This window comes from Suncus etruscus, chromosome 11 (genome assembly GCF_024139225.1).
Source record: "Suncus etruscus isolate mSunEtr1 chromosome 11, mSunEtr1.pri.cur, whole genome shotgun sequence".
NCBI lineage: Eukaryota > Metazoa > Chordata > Mammalia > Eulipotyphla > Soricidae > Suncus > Suncus etruscus.
In genome coordinates, this window is record NC_064858.1 from 99,434,481 (window position 1) to 99,447,466 (window position 12,986).

Sequence of the window (12,986 nt, forward strand, 5' to 3'; positions counted from 1 at the left end):
TCATGAAAGTTTGTGAATGACTATAAGAATAAAAAGGCACAAGAAAGCTAAAACAAAGCATAATATTTATAATAATCTAGGAATGATTTTTTACCGAACACTTGAAAAAGAACAGCCTGAAAGTATAGTAAAACTCTCTTTGAGGGCAGGTGGATATGACAAAAACAAAAATCTTTAAAGAGGAGCTGGAGCAGTGGCACAGTGGTAGGGCATTCCCTTGTATGTGGCTGATTTGATCCCCGGTGTCCCATCTGGTCCCCATGCCTGCCAGGAGCAATTTCTGAGCGCATAGCCAGGAGTAACCCCTGAGTGTCATCGGGTGTGGCCCAAAATAAAAAAGCTTAAAGACTGATTGGTCTCTTGACAAACTCATTGTAGAGAGTCAATTGGAATTAAAATGCAATTTATTTCTAAGCTTAAAATGTCTATACTGGGCCCGGAGAGATAGCACAGTGGTGTTTGCCTTGCAAGCTTCCGATCCAGAACCTAAGGTGGTTGGTTCGAATCCCGGTGTCCCATATGGTCCCCTGTGCCTGCCAGGATCTATTTTTGAGCAAACAGCCAGGAGTAACCCCTGAGCACCGCCGGGTGTGGCCCAAAAGCCAAAAAAAAAAAAAAAAAAAAATGTCTATACTAAAAAGAATGGGAAAAGCAGGACATCACAAAAGAAAACTAGTGTGGTTCTTTCATTGGACTCTAAGATGAAGCATTAACGAGAGATATTACATAATAAATACTGAGTTCAGAAACACTTGAAATTTTTATGTTTGTAGAATTATTTCAAGGCTTGAGTGATAATGTAGTGGGTATGACTCTAGCTTTGCCTGTGAATGACCCAGGTTTTCATCCCAGCACCACATCCCAAATCACCAAGAGTGATCTCTGCACACAAAGGGAGGAATTAGCTCTGAGCACTGCCAGATGTGACCCAAAAACAAACTTTACTAGAAAAACATTAAAAATACTAAGTGCTTCAAAAGTATCAAAACTAGAGTATAATTTTTGGTTTTGGCCATGCCCAGCAGCAATTAGGTTGCTTTTGTCTCTGCACTCAGAAATCGCTCCTGGCTGGCACAGGGGACCATATGGGATTTGAACCCAAATGGGGATCGAACCAAGGTCAGTCAGTCCTGGATAGACTGGTGCAGGGCAAATGTCCTACCGCTGAGCTATTGCGCTGGCCCCAGAGTATAATTTTTCTACACTTCATGGACAAATTATATCTTGGAAATTATGTAAATTTCCAAGTAAAAATTTTAGAACGTGAAGATAGAGCAGTAATGCAAAAGAAAAATCAACAAAGCTATTGACTGAAGGTTTTCAGGAAATAGACGTGTCTAGCAAATTTATTATAAGTTTTAAAAAATGTGCAAAGAATCTCGGGAATGAAAATGATATGTCAATATAGATACTGCTGAAGTGAAATGAATATTATTAATAACATGCTAATACACTTGAAAAATTTCTAGAAAAAAGATTTCATTTTGATTAAGAAGAAATCAGAACCCTGAGCAGTCCTTGTACTGCTAAAGAAAAGGAATTAGCTAGAAATCTTTCCATGATGTTTTGTTAAACTATAGACGGTTTTAGGATATAAAAAACAAACACAAACTATAGATGGTTTTATCAAACTTGACAAACTTACATAAAGTCCTTAGAGAATAGAACTTCTTATGCATTAAAATCATATTATCATAATAATAGAGCCAGGGACAATATAAGAGTAAAATTACATGCCCCTTTTAGTCATGACTATGCCAGGCCAAGTAAACACATCACACATACCAAATGGGAGATTATCCCACAAGAACACAGTTGGTATATTAGAAAACATACAAATATCGTTGACCATATTTACAGAACACGTTAAAAAAACTAAGAAAGAGTAATCAGAGGAAAGGACAAGTAGGTGGCCCATGCAAGTCTTTGTACATCATAGATGGTAGTTGGAATTTTCTGGGACAGCTTTGGTCAAGCTGATTGAGTTATAAAGATTTGAGTTAGCATGAAAATCCCAATAGAGAAAAGCTCGGTTGCTGCAGTTGTCTACTTTTTAAAATTCATTATTGTAGTTGAGCTAATAAACAGGGTTACAGTAATTTCACACTAATGGTATTGTCTACCATCACTGCCCCCACCCAGTGCCCATGATCCCTCCCTCTCCAGCCCTTCTAACAATTCTCATGGTAATTTCACACTAATGGTATTGTCCACCATCACTGCCCCCACCCAGTGCCCATGATCCCTCTCTCTCCAGCCCTTCTAACAATTCTCATGGCTTTCTTCACGCCCTGCTGGTTGTTAGAGTTAGTCTTAACTGGGAGATTGCAATCTGAAGGCCTGCAGGTTGAATTGTCACATGTTGGCCATCCACGTGAACACTCTTGATGTTGTTTATTTTTCTGTTCTATTTACTATGAAACCAACATGTCACAATATTTAAAAACGAGATTTACAAGTCTGTATTTCCAGCTTCTCTTTATGAAATCAGACTCTGCCTGCAACTGGGAGCCACATTCCTCAAGGGTGACACCTGGAGGAAGTTGAGTGACCCCACCTATGGGCGGGAGCCAAGATGGACATGCTTAAGGATTCCTCTGCTTCCAGCCCTCTTGCCTTGGATGCTAAGGGTCAGTTGCCAGTTACCAAGAGTGCCCGGATGTTAGTTTTCTGGAGCTATTTGCTCATCTGCCTGTCCCTGTAACTATTAAATTTGATACCCCATATCAAATCTTTACCTCAGTCCACCCAGTAGAATTTAATTTCATTTCCTATTGCACATTGCCAATAGGGAGAAGTCTGTGGGTGAACTGTTGTTGACTTGGATCCAGAATCATCATTTATTAGTAGATACCGTGTGATAGTTAATTCCCAGGTAATAATTCGTGTGATAATTTCCAGGTACATGTGCTTCTTTGAAGCTTAGATTTAGCCACAGGCTACATATTTGAGCCATTTGAACACATACCTATGGCGTATAAATCCTTATTTAGGACTACTTCAGTTGTCAATTTAAAAACTTTGCTTTCTTAGTTTTCAGTTTGGAGCCTTGCCAGGACTCCGGGGGAAGAATCAAGCCTTGGCTCCAGCCAGTTACCTCTCCGGTTTCTTAGTTGTTAGTTCTTCTGTAGCATTGTCAGGTGTCCTTACTGCCTCCCTGAATTCTTTCTGTACATTCTTTTTTTTTTGCGGGGGGGGGGAGGGTCACACCCAGCAACACTCAGGGGTTACTCCTGGCTCTATGATCAGAAATTGCTCTTGGCAGGCTCGGGGAACTATATGGGATGCCGGGATTTGAACCACTGACCTGCATGCAAGGCAAACGCTTTACCTCAGTGCTATCCGGCTCCATGTACATTTTAATTTTTGTTTTGTTTTGTTTTTGTTTGTTTTTGCTAATACCCAGTGACACTGAGGGGTTACTGTTGGCTATGTGCTTAGAAATTGCTCCTGGCTTGGGGGACCATATGGGTTGCCCAGGGATCGAACTGCGGTACGTCCTAGGTTAGCTCGTGCAAGGCAAATGCCCTACTGCTTGCACCACCGCTTCTGTCCCTTTCTGTACATTCTTGACTGTTCTAACCTTAGCTACTTCCTTAGACAACACATTCTGCCACATTATCTTTCAGAGTTTTATTTAAAGTGCCACATCCAAATAGAAGTTGATAGATGCACGAATATACATAGAATCAAAGTAGATTTTACCTAACTGAAAAAATTTATCAAAATGTTTTTTCATCTTCAACCTATTTTCTTTTCTTTTCTCACCATACTAAGTACACACTAGTCTCTGCAGCTGGATTCTCTCGTCACCCAAGCCACTCCCGTATTAAAGATGTAACTTAAAGCTCTTTGAATCTCAGCACTTCAAAACACTTTTCTTAATTCTCCTGGACAGAGTGACTATTTCTTTGTTCTCTTGGGATATTGTCCCCAGCCGTTGACAGAGTCTACCTAACGTGATAGTTACCTGTGTTTTCCCTTTTCTTTGATTTGAACCTCTGGGAGTCAGGGACTATGATTTTATTTCCAGTATTCAACTGTGATGAGCACAAGTTGAATAACAAATAGAAAATTAGTTTATCTATGTAAGCCAATATGATCAAAATAAAAATTAAAAAAAAAGTAAATTAGTTTATTTAAGCCACTTGATTTTTTTTCCCTTAAAGGTCCAGTGTCCAGTGTGACACCTTCAAAAATAGGATTTTAAACTTTTGCCCCACCCATTTCAAGATAAAATTAGTTCACTTGTTTTCAAGGAAGTGCTTATATAGGTATTCCTGCTTTGCAGAAGGTCACATTACAGCACTTCACTTTTACGAAAGACTTAACTACTTGTTTTTGATAAAAGAAGGAATCTGAAGAGGATTTTTGCTTTCATGACAAGAGGGGAGATAGTGTTCTATGTTTGTTTTGCAAGTCCTCCAGAGAACAGACCCCAGTCTCTTCTCCAGCATCTGCCTAATCAGCACATCTTTTTGTTTACACTAGGCTATTATAATAGCTTTCATGTAATAGTTGATAGGATTTGGTAGGTTCATTTTGGATTTGGAAATGCTTCAAAAAATTTCCCTTTTGAATCAGTGCTAATTGTTTCTTTATGCTATTTTTGCTTTAAAGGAGGTTTTATAAAAACTTTCTGTTTGTTGAGGAAACCTATCTGTGTGAAATTAAAAATAACTTTTGGGGGGGCTGTGGAAAATAATTACAGCAGGTAGAGTACTTGCCTTGTGTGCAGCTGATCAAGGTGTGATTCCCTGGCATTCCATATGGTTCCAGAGACCTTCCAGGATTGATCCCTGAGTTCAGTCAGGAATAAGTCCTGAGCACAGCCGGGTATGTCCCCAAAACAAACATGCACATACCGCGTCATTTGTGCTATTTCTAACAGTAATGAAGCAACCAGACAAATAGAAAATTGTATAAAACAGTGCACCTAGATTATTAAAGAAAGGTGAGCATGTTTGGGACCAGAGAGACAATACAGTGGACCAGTCCCCACTCCCACCTTGCTCTAGGGCAGGCAATTTGCTTTTCTTTCTCTTTTGACACTGTGGCACTATTGTCAGGTACTAGCCTGTTAGTTTCTCCATTTTTAGCACCCAGTTCTTGTCCAAATTGATTAGTTCCAACAGTCATTGTCCTAGTGGACCCTTCTCTACTTTAACCACACTCATCACTCTGGTGAGCTTTCTACCCTGGCTAAACCTCCAGACCTTTGTCTCTGGGTATTATTACCATACTATCTCTTGTTCTTTTTATATCTCACAAATGAGTAAGATTAGTCTATGTCTATTCCTTTCCCTGTGGCTCATTTCATTGAGCATAATAGTCTCCATGTCCATCTACATATAAGCAAACTTCATGACTTCATTTTTACTAATGACTGCATAGTATTCTATTATGTAGATGTACCACAGTTTCATTAGCCACTCATCTGGGTTGTTCTCATATTATGGCTATTGTCAAAAGCACTGTATTGAACATAGTGGTGTAGAGGGCATCTTTGTGTTCCTGGAGTATATCCCTAGGTCACTTACACTTTTTGATACGTGCCTTTTTCACTGGAATGAGATAATATCTCATTCTTTTGATTTGTATGTCTTTGATTCTAAGTAATGATGAGCACATTTTCATGTGTCTATTGGCCATCTGCGTGTCTGTTCGTGTCTCCTCCCCACTTTCGGAAAGGAGTTGTTTAATTTGTTTTTGTTGTGTTTTGTGAGTTCTTAAATATAGATCTTAAATATTAACCCTTTATCTGAAGTATTTATTGCATGCAAATATTTTCCTCTGTTCTCTAGGATAGGAGAAAATCTTGTTAAAAATGAGTAGATGGGATAAAGAGGAAGAAAGACCCAGAAGAATTAGAGTAATGCCCTATTTTTGTTAGAGTAATGCCCTATTTTTGTTCAGTTATATGTCTTGTGTATAGAAACAAGTTCTTATCTACTAGGGATAAGAACCCATAATTTTTATAATACAGGGTCGCCTTTCAACCTGAACACTTCATGGGGACTTGACTTAGACCTCATATGAAGGAATATCGACTGTCTAACCTCGAATCCCATATTCTAACCTTAGAGCTAGCATAATTCCTTGCAGCAGCACCAGGAAGTAACCCCCCTCCACCACCCGGGAGTCCCTAATGTTGCTCTGGTACCAACTTTCCCAGGGTAGGTTCATATAACATCCTGTTGATGAGGAAACAGCAACAACTTGATCTAAGGGCAGGTTGCTCTACCTAATCACCTAACAGTGAGATGAAATCAGAGGTTACTCCTTCCTTTGATTTGTGCAAACATTTAAGATCACTAAATATAGAAGACTGACTACAACTGTGACTGAGCAGAAATTCTGAAACCATAAAGAAAGACTCTATCCTAGACTTAGTCCTAGGATCTGTGCAAAAACCAAGATCTTTAATTACAGAGAACTGCATTTGACAACCACAACTGAGCAGAACATTTCCTGTTACAAAAGAAGGACTTTGGGGTTCAACAATGAGCAGGTCTGGAGCCTGTAACTGGGCTCATGACAATATGCTTCAATGGTGGAAACATCCTGGGAATTTCCTTACTAATTTCCTTTATACTTGATGTGCCTATGCAAAAGCAAAAGCAAAACAAAACAAAACTCGCCATTCCAGCCCCCCTTTTTTCTTTTCTTTTAAAATCATATAACTTCTAGGAAGGGGCTCCCACCCACTTTCCTTTTTTTTTTTTTAATCAGAACCATAAAAATGAATCATCTTGCTCTGCCTCATATTTCTATGACTTCCTACAAACTGAGAAAATAAAAAGTGGATGGTACCAGGGGCAAAGTAGTCTCATGAGCATTGAGTGAAATAAAAATGATCAGAACTAAATACCCAACCCAAAGCTAATGACAGTAGAATCAAGGGACCCAAACCACAACTAGATATACACAAAAGGGACCTGTTACACTAGCAGTCCAGGGGACTAAGGATGGAGACAGGGGAAGCATGCTGGTAACGGGCAGAAGGAGGTCAACACTGGTGGTGGGAATTGCCCTAATTCACTCTCAGCATGTGCCTTAAATATAATTGTAAAAGACTTGTAAACCACATTGATCTCAAAAATTAAAAAAAAAAGAGTAAATAGGATAAATAGAAAAAGAGACCCAGAAGAATTAGAGAATTCTCTATTTTTGCCCAGTTCTGCTATTATAAAATATTTGTGACTATTAAGAAATGAATAATCAGGGCCGAAGAGATAGCATGGAGGTAAGACGTTTGCCTTGCGTGCAGAAGGACGGTGGTTCGAATCCCGGCATCCCATATGGTCCCCCGTGCCTGCCAGGGGCAATTTCTGAGCATAGAGCCAGGAGTGACCCCTGAGCGCTGCCAGGTGTGACCCAAAAATTAAAAAAAAAAAGTGAAATCAGTACAGAACCCTGGATTTAGTTGTAAGACGTATCAAAGAAGAAATGCAGTCCTGCCATTCATGAGAGGGACTTCTGATACTTTTATGGTTTATACTTTCATTCATTTATGTTTTATTCCTCATTTTATTTACTTATTTTATTGAGGTATTTTAGACATACTTTCCATTATTGTGTTAATGTTCGTTTTAGGAGTACAATTTTATACCTCATCATAAAGGTGGTTTCCACAATCACCTTTTTAAAGAGAGTAAACCCTGGGAGAACTAGACTAGATGTGTTGAATATAACTTTTCACTCTGAGTCAGTTTGGAAATATTTAACAAATCCTTATTTCTTTCATGACTACAAATTTGTTTAATCATCTTCCATTCTAGGTCCATATTAGACTTTATTGATTTATTCACTTTCCCTGAGTGAAGGCTGGAGCAACAACCTAAAACCTATTATATATCTTGCTTGCTTATATTGATCTGGCTGATCAAGGTGGAGATATCGATATATTGGTGTAAAAGGACAAATAAGAGATAAGACCATGTATTTATTACCCATTTATGTAATTACATGTGTCACTAAGGACAAAGGTCCTTAAAATAAAGACAAAAGCAGAGGAGAAGCAGTTCCATAGAGAAAGATCGAGAGATTGCTACGTCTTCCCCTGTAAGAATTTTTGCTCATGGTGTGGTTGCAGTTTTAGAATCCTGTTGGAAAATTTGACCCTCTCTTTGGGTCCAACTCAATGGCTAAATATATGCTTGATTCCAACCAAAAGAAAATGAAGGCTTTTCGAGATCTTTCATAGACTGAAGATTCACTTCCTTCCTGAGAGATTGGTCTTTGCCAAATTCTATGCGGAACAAACCCTAGACTTCAGCCTCATGGATGTGGTTGGTGAAAACGAGGCTCTGCAGCAGTTCTTCGAAGGTAAGAGACCAGTTTCTCTTGTGGAGTTATTGCCTCTGAGTCATGGTGCTACACACTGTCACTGCTTCATCTCCTGAGAATGCACTTAAATTTGATCTTAGAAGAAGTGCTATCCTATTAATGCTCCTAAAATCAGAAGTGGAGGTTTATTTGCTGCATTTGAAGCATAAACGAGTAGTCTCGATAATGGTTTTTAAAATACAGACTTTTCAGGCTGGAAAGAGAGCATGGGTAAGCTAGAATATATCTTTGCTTGCAGGAGGTCTGGATATCATCCTCAGTATTACAGGGTCTCCTTCCCCCCAGCACTTCAGAAGCAGCCTCCAAGCTCAGCCATGAGTAAACCTGAGTGCTACTGGTGTGACATGAGATGATATAATTTTCATCTGATGTCATGGTGTTAAAAGAATCCAGAAGTCAGTGGAACTATGATGTCATTATAGGTAAATGTACTATATCCTAATTCTTTATGTTAAAAAATTAATTTGTCCTACTTTATAATTATTTAAGGTAGCAGAATATAAACACAAAATTTGGCAGAAAACACTATTTTCTGGGGGCCAGAGAAACTGTACAGTGGGTAGGGTGCTTGCTTTGTATACATAAATAATTTAGGACTGATCCCTGACATTGCTTCGAACCCTCCTAGAACCAAGAATGATTCTTGATCACAGAGATAGGAGTAAGCCCTGAGCAGAGTTGGATGTGATCCCAAAACAAAACAAAACAAAACAAAAACTTTTTCTTCATATACTTAAATGCAAAGCAGCAAATTGATATTTCCTCATTCGCTTGCACAGCATTTGAAAATAAGTAACTTAATAGTTATTTCTGATCTTTTTTTTTCTCAAAGGTAATCATAAAAAATATGATCACGTGGGTCTATTCTTTCCTTTTAAATTCCTACCACAGCGCAATTTTGTCTTTTTTATAATGTAAAAATATTTTTAACTTATTTTATTAGAGTATGTATCACATAGTTGACATACTTGATCATAATACATCTATTTCCAGATAAGTGGGAACAAAGTTATTAAATAAAGAAAATAAAAAATAAGGAAAAAAACAAGGAAGATAAAAGAAAGTACAGTGATAAGCAAATTTGTGAAAATTATTGTATCTCCAATGGTTCATGAAGTCAGATTTAGTAAGCTCTGGTTGCTAGTTCTAGTATTTCTTTATTCTATTACTTCATTTGTTTTCTGAACATTAGGTTGCTTCAGATATACATTAGTATTTAAATTGGTGTGTTCCTACAAGGATGACAGTACTAAACAAAAATGGGGTTGTTTCATGGCCATGAATACAGGAGTTCCAAGCACTATTGCTGATACTGTGGCTGTTGTGGGTGTGTTTTCAGCTGCTAGGTCTTTAAGAAGTAAGAGAAGGCTCTGTGTGTGTGTGTGTGTGTGTGTGTGTGTGTGTGTGTGTGTGTGTGTGTGTGCGCGCGCGCGCGTGCGCGCGTGCGTGTGTGCATGCGCGCATGTGCACCTGCATTCACTCCAAAAAGTTCTGGTAATATCAGCCCAAATACAGGCATACTTGTAGTTTTGGTCAGATTAGAGTCTCTCCAGACAGCTGTAGAGAGGTGGTGCAGCAGGGCCTTTGCAAAGAGTTGAGTGTGGTCGATGGGTGCAGCAGATTTGACGTTAGCAGAGTGGGGACTTGGCCCACCTTTTCCTCTCAAGATTGCCAAGTGAGTCTATGGAACTGGCCCGGTGCAGATATGGTAACTGTGTTTGTTGTCTCATGTGGGCTCTTATTCAGTGGTAGGTCTGTTAAAATGTCAGCAGAGAAATCATCTCTCCTTGCACCCTTAGGGTGTGCTGTTGAGGAAATCCATGTACCACATGTACCAGGCATTTCTTTATCAGCCAGTTCTGATGAGAATGACATGTGAATGGAGATGTGACTATGCTTTTGATACATTTTAAGGTATTTTCCAGAGGGAAAAATGCAAAGAATTGGGATAGAACTGTTCTTTCCTGTAACCTAGAGTTAATAGTGTATGGACAAACTGTTCAGGGCATATTTTTTTTTACAAATAATAAAATGTCTGACAAATTTTATTATTTAAAGGTCAAATGTAATTAACCCTAGATCAAACAGTGGCATTAAAGTGTACCACTCAGGAAATGAAATTCAGAGCAGAGAGATAGTATAAGTATTAATGTACAATCATAATCTTATAGAATGTGGATGATGCAAGTGACTAATCTTGGCTTGTTTCCTGGCATCACATATTGTCCCCTGAACATCACCAAGAGTGATCCCTGAGCACAGCTGGGTGTAGTCTCAATGCAAAAGTATTTTATAAAGGAAAAAAGAGAATAAAGAAAGGGGAAAAAATGGGGCCCGGAGAGATAGCACAGCGGCATTTGCCTTGCAAGCAGCCGATCCAGGACCAAAGGTGGTTGGTTCGAATCCCGGTGTCCCATATGGTCCCCCGTGCCTGCCAGGAGCTATTTCTGAGCAGACAGCCAGGAGGAACCCCTGAGCAGTGCCAGGTGTGGCCCAAAAACAAAAACAAAAACAAAAGCAAAAAAGAAAGGGAAAAAAGAAAGGGAGGGAATGGAAGATAGAAAGGAAGGAAGGATGGAAGGAATGAAGAAACGAAGGAAGGAAGGTAGGAAGGATAGAAGGAATGAAGAAACGAAGGAAGGAAGGAGACTCTAAGGTCACTCCCAGAAGAAATCAAATAGTACACTAGTTTCTGTGGCAAAAAATAATGCAATTGCAAGAAAATCTGGTGTTGTCTTCATCCCACAATTTATTTTATTCTAAGTCAGTGTATATACTAGATTGATCTTAGGTTAAATGCTTGTACACTAGCTTGGTTATTTACCACCTGATTTCACATTCCATGTTACATGGTCTCGAGCAAGTCCATGTTGTAGTTACATTTCCTTTATTTTAGAGAAAGCACAGTTTATTTTATAAATTCCAAATATATATCTGGTTCTTTTATTCAGAGCCGGAGGAGAGAGAAAATGTTAATGTAATCTATCTGCTGTATTTAGAGCTGTCATACTTAGACCCCCTCTGCTGTGTCCTTGTTTGTACTAACTTGAAAAGTATCTTGAAAAGCTTAAAAATTTCTTGGAAAGTTTAAACTCTCTTTACAGGTCCCCTAGGTAGCTTGTTCAGTTGTTTTATGAAGCCTTTTTCATGGAATGGTGGTGGTGGTGGTGGTTATATATCTATGGAATGAGAAGGAAATATTCAGTGTTTATCTTTTTTAAAATGATTATATGGAAAAGGTACATAAACATAAGGAATAAAAAATTTAGACAATGACCAAAGTGATTTCTCTTCCCCTTAAAAGTCACATAACAAAGTTGTCAATTTGGGGAGTGCAGGGTGTGGGGTGGGGTTTGGGCCATACCCAGAGTGCTCAGAGCTTTCTCCTGGCTTTGTGTCAGGAGATCAAATGCAGTGTTGGGGATTGAACTGGGTAGGCTGTGTCCAAAGCAAATGCCTTATACCTTCTGTACAATCTCTTTGGCCCTTCATATCGTCAATTGCTTAAAAAAATAATTACCTCCTTTAGTCAACAAATATCAACTCCCTGCTATGTACAAAGTCCAGCAACTACCTCCTTTACATCATACTTAGATTCTTTTGAAGCATTACTCTTAGATTGTAATAATTCCCTTGGTAAGAGTTCCTTACAATCAGGATAGCAAAACTAGATGTAGATTTCTAATGAGGACTGCTGCTACTGCCTTGCTTCTGTTAGATATCAGTTTCCAATTAAATTTAACCCCAAACACAAAAGTCAAGGCCTGGAAGCAAGAGCTTAAATGTTTTTCCTGTAAAAAGCCAATGTTTCTGTTCTTCCAAACAGTTCATTTTAAGAAACTAAGACTTAAATCTTATATTTACTATTATAAACTTGTATTAAAAATATCTGGGTTTTCAATTTCATCTTGAATTAGCCTTAAGCCTTGAGTGTCAAACCTCATGATGATTGAAATTTTTATTTTAAACTTCCAAACATGCCTACACTCTCTGGAGTGTCCCAAGAAAGTGATAAGATCTAGTAATGGCTTAGGTAGCTGGCAATTATAATTTTATTTTAAATCCCTTGTTTGCCCCTGATGCAATAGGTCAGCCTTTTAGCTTAAGGGGAAGAGGCAGATCAGATGCTTTAAGTACTCCAATGGCTTCAGGTGCCATGTGAAATACTCTTTTTCTTTTTAATTAAACCTGCTACCAGTGTAGTGACAAGTTTATCATCAGGGAGGTATATTATTTATAATAAATAAAATTGGTTATAAACTAAATGTCCAATGATGGATGAGATAAATGCATTATGTTTTTGCATATAGTGGAACACAACCATATATTATTTATATCTTATATATGTATATATATATATATTTATATATATTGGGTGCTCAGGGGTTACTCCTATCAAGGTTCAGGCAACCTAGGGATTGTACCCAGGTCAGCCAAATGCAATACAAATGTCCTACCTGCTGAATTATTGTTCTAATTCCATGGACTATTTATTAACTATTAAAATGATGATCATAACATTTTTGTGATATAATGAAGGAAAATTAGGTTATAGTTTGCATTTCAACACACATATTTATACATGTATATACATAGACAGGGAAACAGTTGGATGGATACCAGCAGTGTTTTCTTGG

At 38.4% G+C, this 12,986-nt stretch overlaps 1 protein-coding gene across 1 annotated transcript in view; it reads left to right on the forward strand.

Annotated features, from left to right (window-relative positions):
* The first annotated feature begins 2,575 nt into the window (after positions 1 to 2,575).
* The window catches only part of MYRFL (myelin regulatory factor like), a 161,232-nt gene continuing 150,821 nt past the window's right edge, over positions 2,576 to 12,986 (forward strand). Inside the window, exons 1-2 of the mRNA XM_049783028.1 lie at positions 2,576 to 2,661; positions 8,207 to 8,328. Of these exons, the coding sequence (XP_049638985.1) occupies positions 2,576 to 2,661; positions 8,207 to 8,328 (208 nt within the window). The remainder of the gene's footprint in view (positions 2,662 to 8,206; positions 8,329 to 12,986) is intronic.